Source organism: Pogona vitticeps, chromosome 2 (assembly GCF_051106095.1).
Source record: "Pogona vitticeps strain Pit_001003342236 chromosome 2, PviZW2.1, whole genome shotgun sequence".
Lineage (NCBI taxonomy): Eukaryota > Metazoa > Chordata > Lepidosauria > Squamata > Agamidae > Pogona > Pogona vitticeps.
Window position 1 is genome coordinate 45,197,508 of NC_135784.1, and position 18,549 is coordinate 45,216,056.

The 18,549-nt window shown below is 42.9% G+C and overlaps 1 protein-coding gene across 1 annotated transcript; it reads right to left on the bottom strand.

Moving 5' to 3' along the window:
- Positions 1–697: 697 nt before the first annotated feature.
- Positions 698–16,951, bottom strand: LOC110077699 (2-epi-5-epi-valiolone synthase). The gene is made up of 5 exons (XM_072989418.2): positions 16,684–16,951; positions 7,014–7,647; positions 6,576–6,809; positions 4,522–4,774; positions 698–1,300 (listed from the first exon to the last, which is right to left on the bottom strand). Exons 1-5 carry the CDS (start codon positions 16,884–16,886, stop codon positions 1,176–1,178), a joined length of 1,449 nt encoding a protein of 482 aa, XP_072845519.2. The 5' UTR covers positions 16,887–16,951; the 3' UTR covers positions 698–1,175.
- Positions 16,952–18,549: the final 1,598 nt, after the last annotated feature.

Genomic DNA, 18,549 nt, shown 5'->3' on the forward strand with positions numbered 1-18,549 from the left:
TCCTTCCAACTCAATCAATCTGATTCTATGATTCAGTATATTCCTTGTCAAAAAACAGAGTCCCTGCCATGATTCTCAGGAGCTGCCTTGGTTCATACTTGCACACCCCTGATAATCGCATCAGGGACTCTTTATCTGCTGCCTGGAATTGACTAAATGTTGTGAATTTTCTTAAGCTAAGCAACAGGATTTTAGCCATAGACTAAAGGACCAGCATTACAGCTGGGAGCTTTTGCGCAAATCAGAATAACGCATGTCAAAATGCCTCATACTAGAAACGTTTACTTACTAAAATCATGGATTAATTTGTACTCCGTAGTGCATGTCTGGAAGCTCAAATTGCTAAGCCATCTGTTGAACGTCTTAGGCAACTCCATCAGGGCCAGGGTGAACGATGCCTCTTTCCCCACCACCAAATTTTGGTGGCAAATAAGAAGCACAATTTAAAATATGCAGAAAGTGTGCACTCTCTCACTCTTTCTCTTTCGGGTGGTGGGTTATTGAATTTTGGTGGTATGTTCTGCAGCTGAATTTCAGCAGCACGATTTTAGGAAGCATAGAGACCACAAAACCAGACATGGGATACTTGGAGCCTTGAGTAGCATGTTGCTCATGTCTGCATTAGGGCTACACCTGAAGGCATGGAAGTGAGCCTGACGTAGAGCGATCCAAGTACAGTAGGACCCCCCCCCCATCCACAGTATAAACTAAAAGAGTAAATTGGTACTAGTTAAAATGTTGGTGCTTGTATTCCTTTTCACACGCCTCTCACATGACAATGTGGACAATAAGCAGAAAGTCACTGCAGCAACTTACAGTTTGGTTTATGCAGGCATATGTGAGCAAAAGGATTTGGGCCATTATATCTGAATCAAGAAGGCTACCTGGAGCAGGAAGATGTCATGGTTGCCAAGGCCTTCCCTTCCCTGCCACACACAATCCATCCCACCTGATCACAAAGGCGGTACAGTTCTTGCAAAGACAATGTAAAGATTAGCCTCAAGGATCATCTTGGAGAAGGGGAAGAGATGGAGGTGGTGATGATGGTGGCTAACAGTCTTCCCTTCTGGAATCATATGGGAAAGTAGTAAACATACATTGCCACCTTTCATGTAAACATGCACTTGAACATTCCCTAGAGGTTGCTGATCCAAAATTGTCCATGAATATGTACATCATTCCTTATGGCTTTGCAGGAGAATATTGCTTCCCTCAGCTTCTGCTGAAGTCGTCTTGCATTCACTGGTCCACAGAATGTAAGCCCTTTCCAAGGTCTCCTCGCTGATGTCATTGAATATATCTGGAAAGCAAGATTTGTGGATAATATTACTGCCTGTCATTCCTACAGCATCTAGGAAATAGATTCACACCATGTCAGAACCCTGAGTCAGCTGGTTCTATATTGTCTACACCAGTGGTTCCCAATCTTGGGTAACCCAGGTGTTCTTGGACTTCAGCTCAAAGAACCCTTCTCCACTAGCCACGCTGGCCTGGATTTCTGGAAGTTTATTCCAAGAACATCCGGGTTGGGAACCTCTAGTTTACGCTGTAGTGAATGGAAGTGACTCTCCAGGGATTCTGTCTGGAATCTTTCCCCACCCTTCGCTTCTCCAGGCAAAGAAGGTGCTTTGTTCCTGAATTACTTACCACCTTTCCCCAAAAGGTACAGCACCCTTTCAGTGTTGGCTTGCACCTTACAGTATTGATTCATCGAAGATCTTTGTTGAGAACACACTAAGATTTCCCTGACTTTCAGGTGGAGTGAGAACATGAAGGGAGACACTTACCTCCCTCCTGCAAGCCACCACCGCACTTTCTACCCAGTTTCTAATGTAATGTATGTAATACATGCACACACGAACATGCCTGTATTCATACATATTGCAGAGCACCAGACAGGGAGGAGATGGGAAAAGATTTCATTGCATGGACACACCTATAACTTTGCACAAGGTGGAAAGAATACGAAAGAAAACTAGATAGTGTTGCTACTTAACTGGGAAGAAACCAACCTGAAACATGTACCGTTTGAAAACATGAAATCAATCGCTGCAATTAAATTGCTTCCAGATATGAGGAAAATAAAGAAATACACTGAATAAGAGCATAACAAGTTTCAGTTTTATCAAACACTTTCAGTGGGTTCAGCAGGACACACTTTCTTACCGCACTGCAGCTCTTTGATGCGGACATGCTAAGGTTTTCCTGGGTTGTGTGGGAGGCACCCTCATCCCTACCATACTTAAAGCCCTACCTTTGTTCTGCCTATATCTCCTAAATAAAAACTCCAGTGAAGCATTGCATGACTTGATCTCTATGCTAAAGCTTGCCCCTTTCTTGAGTGCTCATCTCTGTGCATTTTGTGTGCTGTTCATTGATTCCTTGATTGTCTTTGGGATTAGTCTCAGGGTTGTCCGTGGGTGAAATGACTACATAGTGCCTTTTACCTGCCTAACTACTTAAATCAATGGTTCCTAACCTTGGGTCACCAGAGGTTCTCAGACTAAAGTCTTTCTGAAGTCTCCCAAGGAAGCATGCATCCTTGGTCTCGTTTTGTAATGGGAATTGCATATGCTAGTTAAATGCATTTGACACTAAGCAAAAGGGAATTACCCAGCCTTAATGCAATTACTTGACGTTGCCTGTTTAATTACATCTCAGAGGTTGCATAATAATTTTGATGGTTGTATAATATCTCAAGGAAATGCTTTGTCAGAGTTTATTAAGGGGCTGTAATTAAAAGGAAACCCAATTAAAAGGAAACCCAATTAAAGCTGTAAGCATGTAATTATAAATTGTGAGAGACAGGCTCACATATTATCTAGCCTCCCTTTTGTGCTTCTGCAGCTGCTTTCAAGTGCTTCTTCCCCCTCAACCCTTTTCTTGTTCTCACAAACATCATCATCATAATTGAATTTTTTTAAAGGGCTGGCCCCTCCTAAAACAGTTCTTAAATTAATAATTTCAATATTGTGAAAGGAGTTCTATCCAGGAGAGGGGGAATATACTGAACAAGAAAAGAAAAGAAAGAACCTATTTCATGGGAAATGTGTACAGCAATTTATGTTAAGTGCTAATAAAAAGTACAGGACATGAAGAGGTTCCGGTTGGCCAAAGATGGCATTGTGTTTGAGAGGGACTCAGAAGTGCTCCCAGATGGACTTCATCTACCACAGTAAACTTTGACACTTGTTATGGTCACCAGCTTCCAGCAGCATTTGGAAGTTGCCATTGTGTATCCCTCCATTCTGCCCGGTGTAGCATTACTCCAGTGCATTATGGGATATTAACTTTATGCTTCCAGGAATTTTAGGGAATAATAATGTATCCACTAAACTTCCAGTTGCATACCGCTAGCCCCATATTCTGGTAACTGTACCCAGTGAATCTATTTCCTTTTTTTATCCATCCATCCATCCATCCATCCAGCCATCCATCCATCCATCCATCCATCCATCCATCCATCCATCCATCCATCCATCCATCCATCCATCCAGCCATCCAGCCAGCCAGCCAGCCAGCCAGCCAGCCAGCCAGCCAGCCAGCCAGCCAGCCAGCCAGCCAGCTATCCATCCATCCATCTGGCATGTGCACATACATACAAGTATATTTCAGGTTTTAGACTATAATGATGGAAGTGAAGTACCCCTTAGCAGCAAGAGGTAGACCAGTTCTGCTGACTGATCTGTCCCTGCAATATGTATACAGTAAAATATTTGGATACCTGGTGCCATGTAATGAAACACAGCGACAGACTGGGACTCAGAAAACCTTGGTTCAAATCCCTGTTGGCCATGGAAACTCACTGAGGGAATGGAACTGGTAAAACTATTCTTTCAATGTTTTTCATTTACCTTGAAAGCCCTATCAGGGTCACAATAAGACATTTCCAACTTGATGGTGTAGAACACACACATGCAACAAGACGATAAATCAAACAACATTTTTAGTATCGTGAGGGCCAGTGCAGAGCAGTGATTAGAATGTAACTGGAACTTGGGAAGTTAGAAGATTTTGTGTCTAGTTCTCACTGAAATGGGGAACTTATGGGGTGACCTTGGGCTCCTCATGTTCTCTCCATTTGATCTGCCTTGTAGGGTCATCAAAGCTAACATGGGGAGATGGAAAGGCATGCATGTTACTTTGAGCTTAGTGGAAGGAAGTTGGGAAAAGTGTAAAGGGCCACAAATAAATGTCAACTCTTACTCTGTGAGGTAGAGCAGCAAATGTCCTTCCCCTCAAGGCACTTAGCAGTCAAAGCCAGACAAGTTATGCTGGTGCATGGGGAGAAAATCCTATAACTATCATTCCCCTTTTCTCGTATGTCAGGGAAAAAAAAAGAATTCAGTTAAATAACAAATCACTTGTTGCCCTTTCATGCCACCTAAAATCAGGTGCCTGTAGCAACTGCCCTACAGTTGTCCCAGTTTTCACTCTTTTGGACAGTTTGGGAACTGGAATGTTATAACATTTTCCATCTTGCCTTAAAACAAATAAGCATAATAAGCGTAATAAGCATACCTGCTGTTCCTAGTCCTGTTGGAAGAGGCATTCTCATCTGGCCCGCACTATGCTTCAACCTTTCCATCAGGGCCTTTTTAATAAGATGCCACGTGCATTCTTTATGCCATATGGGGAGCTCCAGAGAAGTCATGCACTGAATAATGTGTGTCTTCTCTTTCTCACTTAAGAAGCCCTTCACATAGGAGACGTAGGTCATGAAAGCCATGTCGACATTCACAGCTTCTCCGTGCATCAGTGATGGCAAAGCCCTCTGAAAGGAAGATTGCAACTAGATGTAGTTATTGTGGAGTTAGACAGGACAGGAGTAGGGGGACTTGACTTTGGGAAAGACACATTTTTTTGTTAGGGAAACATAAAGTAACAGTCGAAGGAGCCTAGAAAGGCTACGTCTCAGGGTCACAGTAGGTGTCAGGGAAATTCATGTTTACAGCCAGGATCAGAGCTGCCAACACTCCGTTCTCCTGATCTGTGTTTCTGTGTTTATATCTCTGTGCAAGCGGTATTTTTGTAGGCTTTGTGAACATAGTGCCAAAATGTCTCTACATGTAGAAACTGAATGGCCTCTTAGATGTTAATTAAACCTCAGCTCCTGATCAGCTGAGACTTTGCAGTCTAGTGCAGTGGTGGTCCACCTGATGTTCTGGACTTCAGCTCCCAGTATCCTTGATTATGGGCCACATTGGTTGTGTGTTTCATAGTTGAAATCCAAAACATTTAGAAAAGTAAGGGCTGATAATCATTGGTCTTGTGGATATGCAGTTGTGATATAAGCACCCTTCACTGGTTTGTATTCATTGTACAGTGGTGCCCCGCTTAACGATTACCCTGCTTGACGACGAATCCGCTTCACAACTATGTTTTTGCGATCACTATTGTGATTGCAAAACAATGTTTTAATGGGCAAAATCCGCTTGTGACGATCGGTTCCCTACTTTGGGAACCGATTCTTCGCATTACGACAATCCAAACAGCTGATCTTCGGGTTTTCAAAATGGCCGCCGGCTGTTCAAAATGGCTCCCCGCTGTGTTCAAGATGGATTTTTCACTGCACAGGCATCAGAAAATGGCTGCCCTATGGAGGATCTTCGCTGGACGCTGAGGTATTTCACTCAATGGAACGCATTGAACTGGTTTTCAATGCATTTCAATGGGCTCTTTTATTTCGCTTGATGAAGATTTCACTCTACAGCAATTTCACTGGAACGGATTATCCTCGTCAAGCAAGGCACCACTGTATGTGTGATATCATGTGAAGAGTAACTGAAAAAAGACTATTATGCTAAAGAAGAGTATTCAGCTAATGGTTTTAACCTGTGAAGTCCTAGATGGCTCAGGTCCAAGCTATCTCAAGGACTTGATGATTCTGCCTGGGTATTGAAATCATCAGGGAAGGCCTTTCTCCCTTTCCTCCTCCGTTGCTGCTCCCAGTCTCTAGAATTCCCACCCATGGGAAGCCAGGCTGGCCCCATCTTTGCTGTCTTTCCGCCAGCAGGCAAAGACCTTTATGTTCAGGCAGGCTTTCCCTTAGTGACTAGCTGTCTGACAGAGGTTTTTAATGGACTGTTGTGTCTTGCTGCTCTAAAATGTATTTTCAATATTGAATTTATTTACAGTTTTCAATACAATATTTGTTTTAATCTTTTACAATATTTGTATATTTGCCATTTTTAGGTTTTAAATATTGTCATTTTAATGATATAAGCTGCCCTGGATGCTTTTTATGAAGAAAATTGGGGTTAAAATATTTTAAATAAAATAAAATAAAATAAAGAGCACTGCTGCCAGTTTTTACTTCATACTTATTTAAAATTTAAAAATAAGGATAGTACGTATTTGTGGCTGCAGCAGATCTGTTAAGGATTACAGGCAGGCAGGGCAAAATGTTCACAAGACTCCCACAAACCAAACAGACGGCTCTACAAGTCACATCTGTCCAGAGAGATGTCCTATTACAAATTTATCATCATTGTAGGCCACCCTCATTCAACCAGTAGATGGAATGGTAGGGGCACGGGAAGTCTCTCACAACAAATATACAATCCTCCACTCACCATTTCCAGTTCTGGGCTTATAAGGTGACCAAAGTCAACCAGTCTGTTCAGATCATCTTCCCAGAGATTAGGAGCAAGCTCTTCCAACATCATTTCAATGGCAATTCTGGTTGTCTTCAGTGCAGCATCCCCATGATCCACTAAGCCATTGTGTGATTGGAACTTGGTGTCCAGTAGGAATTTCCCATGGGTCTTCAGCAAGTCAAGCAGGCCTTTGTGCTTCATCAGCGCCATCTTGAATGAGAGAAAGGAAAGATGACATTACAGCAACCAACACGATGGTCATCAAATAATACGGGCAAGAGAGAGAAACAGGAGAAGTGATGAGGAGTATCCAGAGGGATACAAAGGACAGGGACAGTATGAAGGAATTAAGTAAAAGGGCAGGGCATCTTTGTGCAAAAAGAGGGAAGCTTAAATATAAAGACTATTTCATACTTTTAGAATTTCCCCAAGTCCATTGGAAATATGCTGGCGTGGGATTGTTTGGATGAAGGCTCTGTCCAGGAAAGTGGCAACAGGTGGAACATAACTCCCGAGCTTGTTTTTGCATTGAAGGAAATTGACACCATTCTTGGCTCCCACACTGGCATCGACGTATGACAAGAGGGTGGTTGGAACCCGGATATAAGGTGTGCGTCTCCGATAAAGGGATGCTGCCAGTCCTACAATGTCCAGGCACACCCCTCCTCCAATTGCTATGATGGGTTCAGCGCGCCTGTCAAGGCCAAAGCTTTGCACTTCTTGCAGGATGTCAAGCAGCAAATCCATGGATTTGGTTTCTTCGTTGGTGGGCACGGAAAGGATTTTATACTCAATATAGTTGGCTTCAAAATACTTCCTCACTAGTGGGCCATAAAGCTCGTCAACAGTCTTATCTATTACAATGAAACGTCTTTGTGTTTCTCTCCTGCTCAGAGCAGTCTCCAGTTCCTCCTGATTTCTGAGGTGCCCATAGAGCAGGGTCCTGTTGGAGGGGTCCAGGAGATGGCACGTTTCCACCACTTTGTAGCAGAAGTAGATGGGTGCTTCAACGGTCCAGGACACCTCACCATCGGAGATCATTTCAGTTCTGTTAAGAATTAGAAGCAGGCAGGGTGAATGATATAAAACAGCTATTATTTGTTTTTCATTGTAATTAGCAATAATCAGTTCTGACTTATGGCAAACCTTTTCAGGGTTTTTGCCCGGTAGAGAATACTCGGATGTGATGTACCCTTCTTCCAAAGGCATGCTGGAAATGTGCAGCTTGCCCAAAAGGCCACACAGGCTTTCTGTGTGGTTTCTCCATCAAAGTTTTTCTATCAAAAGTGCAAACTTTCGATGACAATGACTTCATCAGCCATCCTGATCAACATCTTCCCTCAAACATGGCTAAAACCAGACTTTAACATGGGAGTGGGTGGCGGCATTTCTCAGCAAGAATATATTCTTCCGGATTATGCCAGCTGTAATGCAAAATATTCTGTAGAATGGCTTGCTCGTGAATAAACAATTAAGACCCACTGGCTTTACGAAAGACCTACTCCTGGTTGAGATGATACAGTGAGATCATGCAGATCACACAGCTGCCTGTGTTTTTGACTCTGCTTGAAGACACTGTTATAGGTAAAGATAAAGTTCCCCTTGACGTATAGTCCAGTCGTGTCCGACTCTAGGGTGCCGTGCTCACCCCTGTTTCCAAGCCATAGAGCCAGCGTTTGTTCATAGACAGTTTCTGTGGTCATGTGGCCAGCGCGACTAGACATGGAACGCCGTCACCTTCCCACCGTGGTGGTACCTATTTATCTACTTGCATTTTTACTTCCCTTCAAACTGCTAGTTTGGCAGGAACTGGGACAAACGATGGGAGCCCACTCCATCATGTGGATTCGATCTTACAACTGCCGGTCTTCCAACCTTACAACACAGAGGCATCTGTGGTTTAACCCACAGTGCCACCACGTCCCTTCTGTTATAGGAATTGTCAAAGAGTTCCAAATTTATCACCACACCACTGTTGGCTGCTGTGCTTTATATTTAAGAGCTACACAAAAGTATCTTTCCCTGCAACCCTATCTGAGTTTTCTAATCCCTCACAGGACTATCTTCCTCAAAAGGAGTTTTTGTGTAGGCATCCTTCAGTCTCAAGAGACTAAAATAGGGGTTTAGGCAGTTAAATTTCCATGCTGCAGTAGAATGTGCGGTAGAGTACAGATGTATTGGCTAGCTCTGCCTTCCCTATCCATCACATGCTGGAGGGTGGATGCAGTGGAGAGCCAGGCTTCTAAATTGGATGGGAACCTAAATAGATGAAGAAAGTCCCTCATCCACCTTCTTTTCCATGGACTATAATGGAACCAGTATGAAAAGGGCAAGGGGCTGATATCCCATTTTCTCCATACAATTTTAACCATTTTAGATCATCTTGTGCAATCCAGGGCCTCGCTCCTCCCTGTATTACGAGCTTTTTCCTTGGCATCTCCATTGCACAATAAACCTGTTTTGTTGTTGTTTGTTGTCAAGGTGTCAAAAGACTTCTGGCTGCTTCTGATCTTGAGTCATTCAGACAATTTCTACGTTTGCTTAAAGCCTTTCAGTTCTCTTGGTTGGGTAGAGATAGTATTACCCGTGGGCTACATACAGGCTCACATCCATTTGTATGCCACCTGCTCACCCAGGCATCCCACCCACCCATCCCACCACTACTGAAAATAGGAATCATTGGACAAAGAAACACTGTTTTGAAAGCTGTCAGGCAAGATGCTAGCCCACCTATGCATTAACTTCCCAGCCCCTTCCAGATTTGTGTGTGTGTGTGTGTGTGTGTGTGTGTTTTTCTGGATCCCTTGAGCTTGTCCTTCCATCCCACTGCTAGATTTAGTTGTTCAGCATCACTAGAAATAATGTGGCTGAAAGCAAGTAGAGGCAGGACAAACAGGTAATAAACAAGACGAAATCCACTGTTGTTTCTGCAAATGTTATGTAACAATTCAATGAGTCAACCTAAGTTACTTTGCCAAATTATCTACACCTAGGAATTTTTGTAAGGGATGCCTTTGGCTACCTTTTCCTCTTCTTTGGTGACAGATAGAGTCCATCTTATGGCTAATATTTTCCAAATTTGTAGCATCTCCCAACTGCTAACAGAGTGTCCTTTTGTGAAGCGCAACCTAAAAATCAAATGCTGTGACAAACCTCCCGCAAATACAAAAGAGACTGTTTTCTTGATCTTGGTTTACCGAAAATATAAGGAAATATCTAAAAGAATGTCCTGTGCTTAATATCTAATGGGTAAAAATGGGTTTTATTGTGAAGAGAAGGAGATCATCCTACCTTCAAAGGTTAATTAACTGGAGAGATGACTTTCCTACAGAGAAAGCAATGTTTGTCCTTAGGGGAAAATTTCTCAGACATCCAGTCATCTATCACTTTTTTTCTCTTTTTTTAATGTTGCTGTGGGAACAATGTGAATTTCTTTTGAAGTTTATGACAAATGTATTATGTTCTTGTCTCCTCCTGATGGTTTTTAGTAGCACTGTATTTGTTTTTCCTCCATTGGTGTAGTTCATTACCCATATCTGTGAATCCAGAAATATCTGCATAGTGGGAAAAGCCTTTCTCTATCAATTTCTTCCCCACCTTTCTACTTCAATCCCACTTTATCTGAAAGACATCCCAGTCATTAGCCTGGGATGGCAAATGGCACACATGAAAATCTCCCCCTTTCCAGGAAGCTTTTATTTGTTGTTGTGTCCTTAGGGTTTTCAAGGCATTTGAGATGTCCAAGGAGTGACTTAAAGAAGGCTCCCCTCCCCTCTATGAGTTTCCATGGCTGAGTGGAGATTTGAATCCAGATCTTTTAATCCAACACTCTATTCACTAGGGTATCTGGATTCTCTTATGGGCCAGATTCAGGTCTGCAAGAATCGTATTAGATTTGTGAGCCAGAGCTCCCCTCTGCATTCAACGATACCTCCAGTTCAGCTGGTCCAAAACACAGAGAGAAGCACATTCTTTCTGCTGTGTTTTGTTATTGAACTCTGTGTTTTGCCTGTTTTGTGCACAGCAGACACTTTAAATAAAATTCTGCCACTTAGTAGTGTGTTTAATCAGTGGTCAACTCTACAGAGTTGAATAGGTCTTTGTCCCAATAAGCCTTAAGGGCAAACTGAGATAATGACCCAAATCTTCTTCTGTAGCTATGCAATGGCGTTTCTTGTGGAGACACACTTCCATGGACATTATCAGTTACATGCTGAGCCACACAACTCAGCACACAATAGAAAAAAAAATCTGCAGTGATTTCTTAACTTTAGGCAATTCATCTCAACAAGTTATGCTTTTGTGCTAGGCAAGAGGATTTGGGCCAATATGTTTAGCACATATTTAGAAGTGATGCCATCTTGAGTAGTGAAATACATCTGCTTGTGATTTTCTTTAAGTATTTATAATGCATTTAGTATGCTCTCTCTCTGTGTGTATGTGTGTGTGTGTGTGTGTGTGTGTGTGTGTGTGTAAAAGATCTTAGACTTAAACACAGGCTTAATTTGCAAGACTGATTGCTAAGGTATGTAACTCTGATTAAATGCAGTTATGAAAATGAAAGTATATCGGATAAAGGAATATGCATTCTGATGGTTGTTGTGGGTTTTTCGGGCTTCTTGGCCGTGTTCTGAAAGTGGTTCTTCCTAACGTTTCGCCAGTCTCTGTGGCCGGCATCTTCAGAGGACAGCAAACTGTGCTGAGCACATATTTGCTGTCCTCTGAAGCACAGTTTGCTGTCCTCTGAGCACAGTTTGCTGTCCTCTGAAGATGCCGGCCACAGAGACTGGCGAAACGTTAGGAAGAACCACTTTCAGAAAACGGCCAAGAAGCCTGAAAAACCCACAACAACCATTAGATCCTGGCCGTGAAAGCCTTCGCGAATACAATATGCATTCTCCTTGACATCACATACTCTCTTGAAGTGTTAGGCTGCAGATCTGAGGAGAGGCTGCTAAATCCTCTTAAAATCAATACAAATTAATTGACCTGTGTGCTTCAGCTGCCATTCAGACACACATTATTTGCTACGTGTACATCCCCCACTTTCAGCTGTACATTATTCTCAGATTGGCTTGCAAGGAAAGAAATAAACCTGACCAACATTCTCTCTAAGATTTGCTCCTTCTGTGTTGGAGCCTCTGTCCATGTGCATGTGGGGGGGGTGACTTGAAACCCAGAACTCAAGAGGCCTCAGCATTGGCTGCAACTGCACAGCCTTGATGGAGCTCTGCATGTGCGCACATGTGTGCACAGTTTAGAGAGAATGTTGAAGTGGACAATACTTACATGGAAGGATGCACTGCTGAACACAGTTGGTTGCTTGTCTATTAAAAGCTTTAAAATAAACCTATGTGTCTGCCTGCATGTAGGGCTAAGCTAGTAATGTGCAAGTCCTGCCCTCCAAATGTTTCCAAGTATGGACTTTGACTTCCATATGTTGCCTGCAAATACTGCAGCCGATGACGAGTCCATGGATTTCGGGCAGCAAGGCTGGCTCTTTGCCTCCCACCCCAGATAACATGAGACTGTTCAGTCTCATGAGACTCGCAAGTAGGAGTGGGGAACGCCTAAGCTACTTAAGGGGTGTTTCACCCTCACACTGCCCTCTTCTTTTTCAGGCACCGAGGAAGATAGAGAGAGCTTTGCTGTGGGCTGCAATTTTCTGCTGCATTACTGGCAATTCCTTGTGGAATTAAGGGAGGGTGGCATCGGCTCCCTCCCACGGTTTTGTTGATTTACATTTAGTTCTGTATATAGTTTGATTCTAGTTCTGTTTATTGTTCACTGAGTTAACTGAAAGAGGGAAAGTGGCAGCGGCTCCCGCCAGCCACACTTCGGCGTGAGGAGTTTCACCTAACAATCAACTAACCCTGGCTACAAAGGAAAAAATCTGAAAAGACAAATACATAGATGTTTTCGACCTACTTAACAAAAATGTTGAGAAGAAAGATCTAAACAAAGAAGATGAAAAAGAAAAGCATAGAAGGAAAAAGGCAGATAGGATATGGGCCAACTGGCTTCCTGGGTTTCTGATACATGCAGGAATTATAGTTAAAGCCCAGCTTTGGAGGGCTCAAGCTCTCTTTCAATACTTAGACATTATATATAGAGCCTACACAGATTTTTTGGCCAGGTGTGGCTTCAGTATGATCAAGTGTTCCACATGCAGAGTGCTATACATCCAAACGTGCTGGGATGAGCCCCAACCAGGTTTGTGTCTTCAGCACATGACCCCAGCCATGCCAAACACTGGCAACAGATTCAATAGTGGTCATTTGAATAGAAAAATTGCCACTACTCAAATTTCCCACCCTGGTGCGGGGCAGGCGGTTCAACCCCGCATGCCTTGCTTTTAATACAATTCCAGGAGATTTTGCGCAAGGAACCAATGTAGATTTAGGCACGAGTGCATTACCTGTGGAGGGCAGCACTCAAATTCAACCTGCTTCAAAGCAGGTGCACAGCATCAAAACAAGGTTTCAGGGGGTGGTAAAAAGCCTGACAGCGGTGGGGGTACACCTGGAAAAGGGACCCAGCCCAATTAAGATTAGGGTTTAAAAGAATGGTTGAGTATTTACCCTCATAAAGAAGATTCCAGATATGGAAAATGCAAAGCGTTTATTGCACAGAATCGCCTATCAATATCTTACAGTATAGAGGGATATGCCCAGTTTAAGCCACACAAGCATATTTAGAATTCAGAGGACAAGACGCAGGATATTTCTTGCAGCATGCTGATAACTCACCTTTGATTAAATATCAGTTTTGGAAGTTGACAGACTTCGCTTTAAATAGCGTAGGTGTTATGGGTACCCATTCGTTTAGGATTGGTGCAGCTTCCTGGGTTATAGCTCAGATGACATTAAGCGATTAGGTCAGTGGTTATCTTCAGGTTATTTAAGATATATAACAACCCTACCTAACCTGTAGGCAGGGACCTGGTCTTGTGTTTTTACAGGTCCTCTAGGGTCTGGAAGATGAATTGTAATTGTCGGTCACAGCTACATGCATTGGGCAGTGTTATGCTTCCGCATCCTCATGTGGGAGCAATTTGGGGCTTGGAGCTCATGTGCACATCATCTGGAAAGGGCTGCATGGCATGCAGTGGATCCAGTTGTGCAGGTTGGTGGCATTTGGCCAGTTTCTACCAGATGTGCTGGTAGTGCACCTTGGAAGCAATGATTTGCCCAAGATTCCTGGTAAGGCATTGATCCTGGACATTATTCGCAACCTTAGATGGTTGAATGCCAGGTATCCTACTATGCTGATCATGTGGTCCACGATCATTCCTCGGTTAGCCTGGTGAGGTGCCAGGAATATTTCCGATGTTAACACGGCCCAGAGGGGCATTAACAGAGAAGTATGCAGAGTTGTCTGCAGCAGCCTTGCATCGGTGACAGGTCACCAAAGGATCCAAATGGATAAGCCCGGATTTTTTAGAAAAGACAGAGTCCAGCTTTCTGATTTGGGCTTAGATGACTTCTTGGAAAACATCAAAGGGGGCCTGCTTGTCAAGCTCAAGTAACTTGGTGGCAGGAATGGGACATAGCATGGCTAGTCCCTATGCTGTGGTGGGTAGTGTGGAAAAAACAGGTATTTTCAGTATGTCCCACTGTAATTTCAGGTAAGCCAACAGTGCATCCAACCTCCCGGCACTGCGGATCATGCGATTACAGTGCCTCTGGCGGGAAGGTGTGCTGGGCCACTTCTGGATCAACAGTCATCAACTAAAGATGGCTTGAGGTCTTGGGGTGTTTATTAGTGGCCATCTGGATTCCTGCTGTCTTTAAGATTGTTGGAACCTGGGGCCGGGGACTCCCACATTTGTTGATCAAGGAGTATTTGGATACCCCTGCCATTTACCTGTTTCCACACTAGAGCAGGCCCCTCCTTTTGCCAAAGGATGGCAAATTCGAATCTGAATTTAAATCAATAAAGTATGGCCCATATTTAACCTATATCATTGTCTCGCGTCTTTATTCCAGGGTTGGGAGGGCAAAGCCTGCAGAGAGCTTTGTAATGATGTTCATTTGGAGCCTGTCCTTATTAGTGTTCTCAGTCACACCAATTGTATTCACCCATAGTTACAAAAACCTCTGCTCATAACATGGATGAATTTCTAAGACAGTGTTAGATGAATATGGACATTCGGGGTGGGCTTTAAATATGTGCCCATGCACCAACCTCCCATTTAACCCTACATGCAAGGAAGTGAATGCCTGAGTAGAACTAACATGCATATACAGAAATGATGTCACTATTTATTTATTTATTTTATTTATTTATATGACATCATGGTGAAAAACCAGGATTGTTGCTAATTCTGAGTGACATCCAAACATAGTCCTACAGACAGGGGATACACCCCCCCCCCCAATGCAGTGAATTACCTACAACCCTCTGACTTCATTGGGTTTTTTTCCCTTATCTCTTTACTTATTTCGGCATCTGTCAGTAAATGAAAGTTTCCTACATTTGTTGCAGTCCACTGTTATTTTGAAACTGTTTCAGAGACCTCTGGTTAGGTGCTCTACGAAAATTTGTTAGTGTGATAACTTAAGGATGTCTTTATGTAGGGTTCTATGGCCATCTGGTTCAAAACGCCAAAGAAGCATAGGGCTTAGAGTTTCTTAGGATTTAATGTAAAGAAATTCCTGGCAGCAGCCAGCAATGTGCAAGTACTCACTCATTTCCCCTGAAGGCAAAAGATGAATTAATTAGTTCACCCTCTTCTGAATAATACTGACTGATGGCGAGGGCTCAAACTTCACTTTATATTAAATGTGACGTGTGTGGGCAATCTTTTCTATCTTCCTTCCTCTAAGGTATGTGGGCCCTTATCCAGACTGCAGCCACAGCAGACCTTTTCCTTCCCCCCTGCTCAGTTTCTCAGACCCCCACAGAACAAAAGACAAAGACAAAAGACAGTACAAAAACAAAGGGTTAAAACAAAGGAAGAAAAGCTTCCATAGAACCAGTGAGACTTTTGAAAAAACAAAACCAAAAAACTCCAGACCAACCCAGAGCGCAATTTTAGGAAGCAGGACAGGAGATGCCCACCCTGTATAATGATGGTCCCAATCTGGGTCATGCCTTTAGAATAAATGAGAAAGGATGGGCTTGATGCTACACCAATAATAGCATGGCTGACATCCTGTTGCACAGGTACACAGGTGGTCAGAGACAGGGTGCCATTAAGTGAAGAACTCTCCAAAGAGATTATCTTTTGCACTCCAAATCACCGATGGAGATTTCCTAACTGAAGCAGTTCACTTCCAAAATTTGTATAATGCACGCAACAGGGTTTCATCCGACATGCACCATCTTTTCTAAAAGAGGAATTACCAAAATCCTCAAATAACTCAGTATTTGAAATAGAAAGACCTTGGGGCATGGTGGGGGAATTCAAATGGAGGAGAAACCAAAGCTAACAAATGCCTCTACCCAGGGCTTTGAGAGTTTATCTGTTACCAGGCCATGTTTGAATCCCTGTGCATTCATCCACACATTAGTGGTGAATTAGGTCTCTCTCTCTCTCTCTCTCTTGCCCCTTAAAGGCTCCTCATCTTTAGCAGTTACGTGGCTGGTAAGTACTAGATGCTTTTCTGTATGCTGAGTAGCTGTAACCATTGGATTTGGTGCAAATAGCTCAGTGGTTTAGGCATCTGGCTGCATAGCCAAAGGTTCAGAGTTTGATCCCCTGTGTGCCTCCTGTGAGTAGGGGCAGCCTGCGTGGTCTTGGGCAAATTGTAATTTAATTGCAATATGGTGTAATTACTAAGGATTATATAACTACTGAGGGCCTTTTTCTAATAGTTTCATTAGTGGTCTTCTTGATTGCTACACTGTTAGATTTTTCCTTCTTTTTGGCCTGTATTTTCATTCTACGATAAACTTTCAGGTTTAAAAAGAGCTACCTGAGTAGCAATGACACCCATCTACACAACAGATGAGAACTCGTAACCTAAACTTAATACACGGCCCCATCCCAGATATTATTAACTAATCCTGGTGGGCAGTTGGAGGGAGGGGGAGAGATAGTGCCTTATTTGCTACTCTTGCAACCTCTTTCTCTACTTACATTTTAGCCTGTGAGACAGTGATATCGTCCTCAGCATCAGGAATGGCTTCACCTTTCTTGATCCGATACCATGTGCTTTTGACCCGCACGAGCTGGAAGTCTGTCTGCCTGGAAGCCTTGGGCATGACTGTAGTGGAATTTGCATCAGGCAAGATCACTTCTTTGGATGCTGGCATTGTTACAACTTCTCTTTCAAGAAGCATCTGGCTGGTGAGGTTTTTCTTTGTGCTTATAAATACTCCACTTCAGCCATCAGTTAGAATGGGAGGTGTTTTAGCAAATGGATAAAAAGGTTGGGTGGGGAGGGAGAGGGAATGAATTATAAAACTAGCATTACCTAAGCTATGCGCATGAAAGATGGGTGATCAAATTATTCAGATATGTAAGCTCACGTGTGCAGATACGCAAATTGTGAAAAAGCATCTTCCAAAGTTGTGTAACCTCTTAGTTTTATAATGATGAAAAACCACAGTTTTGAAGGCGTGAATTAGCTTCCTACCAGATGCCCTGCAATGCAACAGTGGTCATGAAAACTGAATCATTTTCTGCCACATAAAAGGAGATTTATGTGGGATTTACTTGTCTGAACCCTCTGAACTTTTTGATTATAACATGCCTTTATGTAACCCTTGAAGGTATTCGAGATAATGAATATTCAAGATTTATGTAACTCTGATTATATTTATTTATTTATTTATTTATTTATTTATTTATTTATTTATTTTGATTTATTTCCCGCCCTTAAGATGTTGAGTGGAATGGGACACTTTGGCCCTGCAGAACAAGAAACATATGTGATAATCTTCAAGGCAATCTTCTTCCTGCGGATCCATACAGCCATCGTATTTATATTCCATCTGTCTTGAAAGGAGCTGAGGGAATATATACGTCCTCGATAATTTTATACACAGTAAAGTCCTGTGAGGTAGGCTAATTTTAAAAATTCATGGCTCTCAACCTAAGCTCGGACAGAAAGCGTTGTGACCAATCAGGTGTTTGAGAACAGGATTCCAATTGTCCACCTCACCATCAAAGTCCAGCACAATTCATTGCAGGAGAACCTTAAAAAGGGCTGAAGAAAGAATGGGGAGAGGGATGAGCCTGAATCACATCAGATCCAATCCTTCTCCAGCCCAGGGACACAGCAGATTCAGCCACAGTGCCAGCAAAAAGTCAGACCATTCCACCTATATAGGCTAAGTGGACTGGCAACTGATGTCTCTTTCTCCACTGGTGACTATGGTGACCACTTACATCTCACCAGACAAGAGACCATCACCAAAAACGAGGAATCTGATTTGGCATAGGACTGCATGTTCTGATGTACGTCTACAGATGAAAAATGAGGATCCAAAAAGGATTGCAGTTAGATTACAGGTGTCCAGATCAAGGTTTTTGCAGTAAAGTTCCCAGATTTTTTTATTTTTTTTTTTTGGTCCAAATACACAGATCTGTGCATTTATAGCTGTCTTCCTTGAATGGGAAAGGTAGAAATGAAGTAATCTGTATGCTGGCCAAATCGGCTAAATCTGCTGTTCAGGTATTCCCCATGGACAGGCAACTCAAGGTTCCTACTCACTCTTCTTATGGTTCTTCTTCTTCTTCTTCAAATCCAACTTAAGATGGATGACCCCTTTAAAAGGAGGATTGTCCTCCAACAGTCCTTGAAAGGCAGGACTGACATTCTTAAGGATGTGTATATACCTTTGAGGTGACATGCCAGCACACTCCACCTCACTTGAGGTAGCTGTCCCGTTTAGGGGTCTGGGACAAGCCATATGTCCTCCCACACAGGAGAACAGATGGGACTTCAAGAGGAACTGCCAAGGGTTGAGGTGTATGTCTCACTCTGCCCAATGGCAGGGC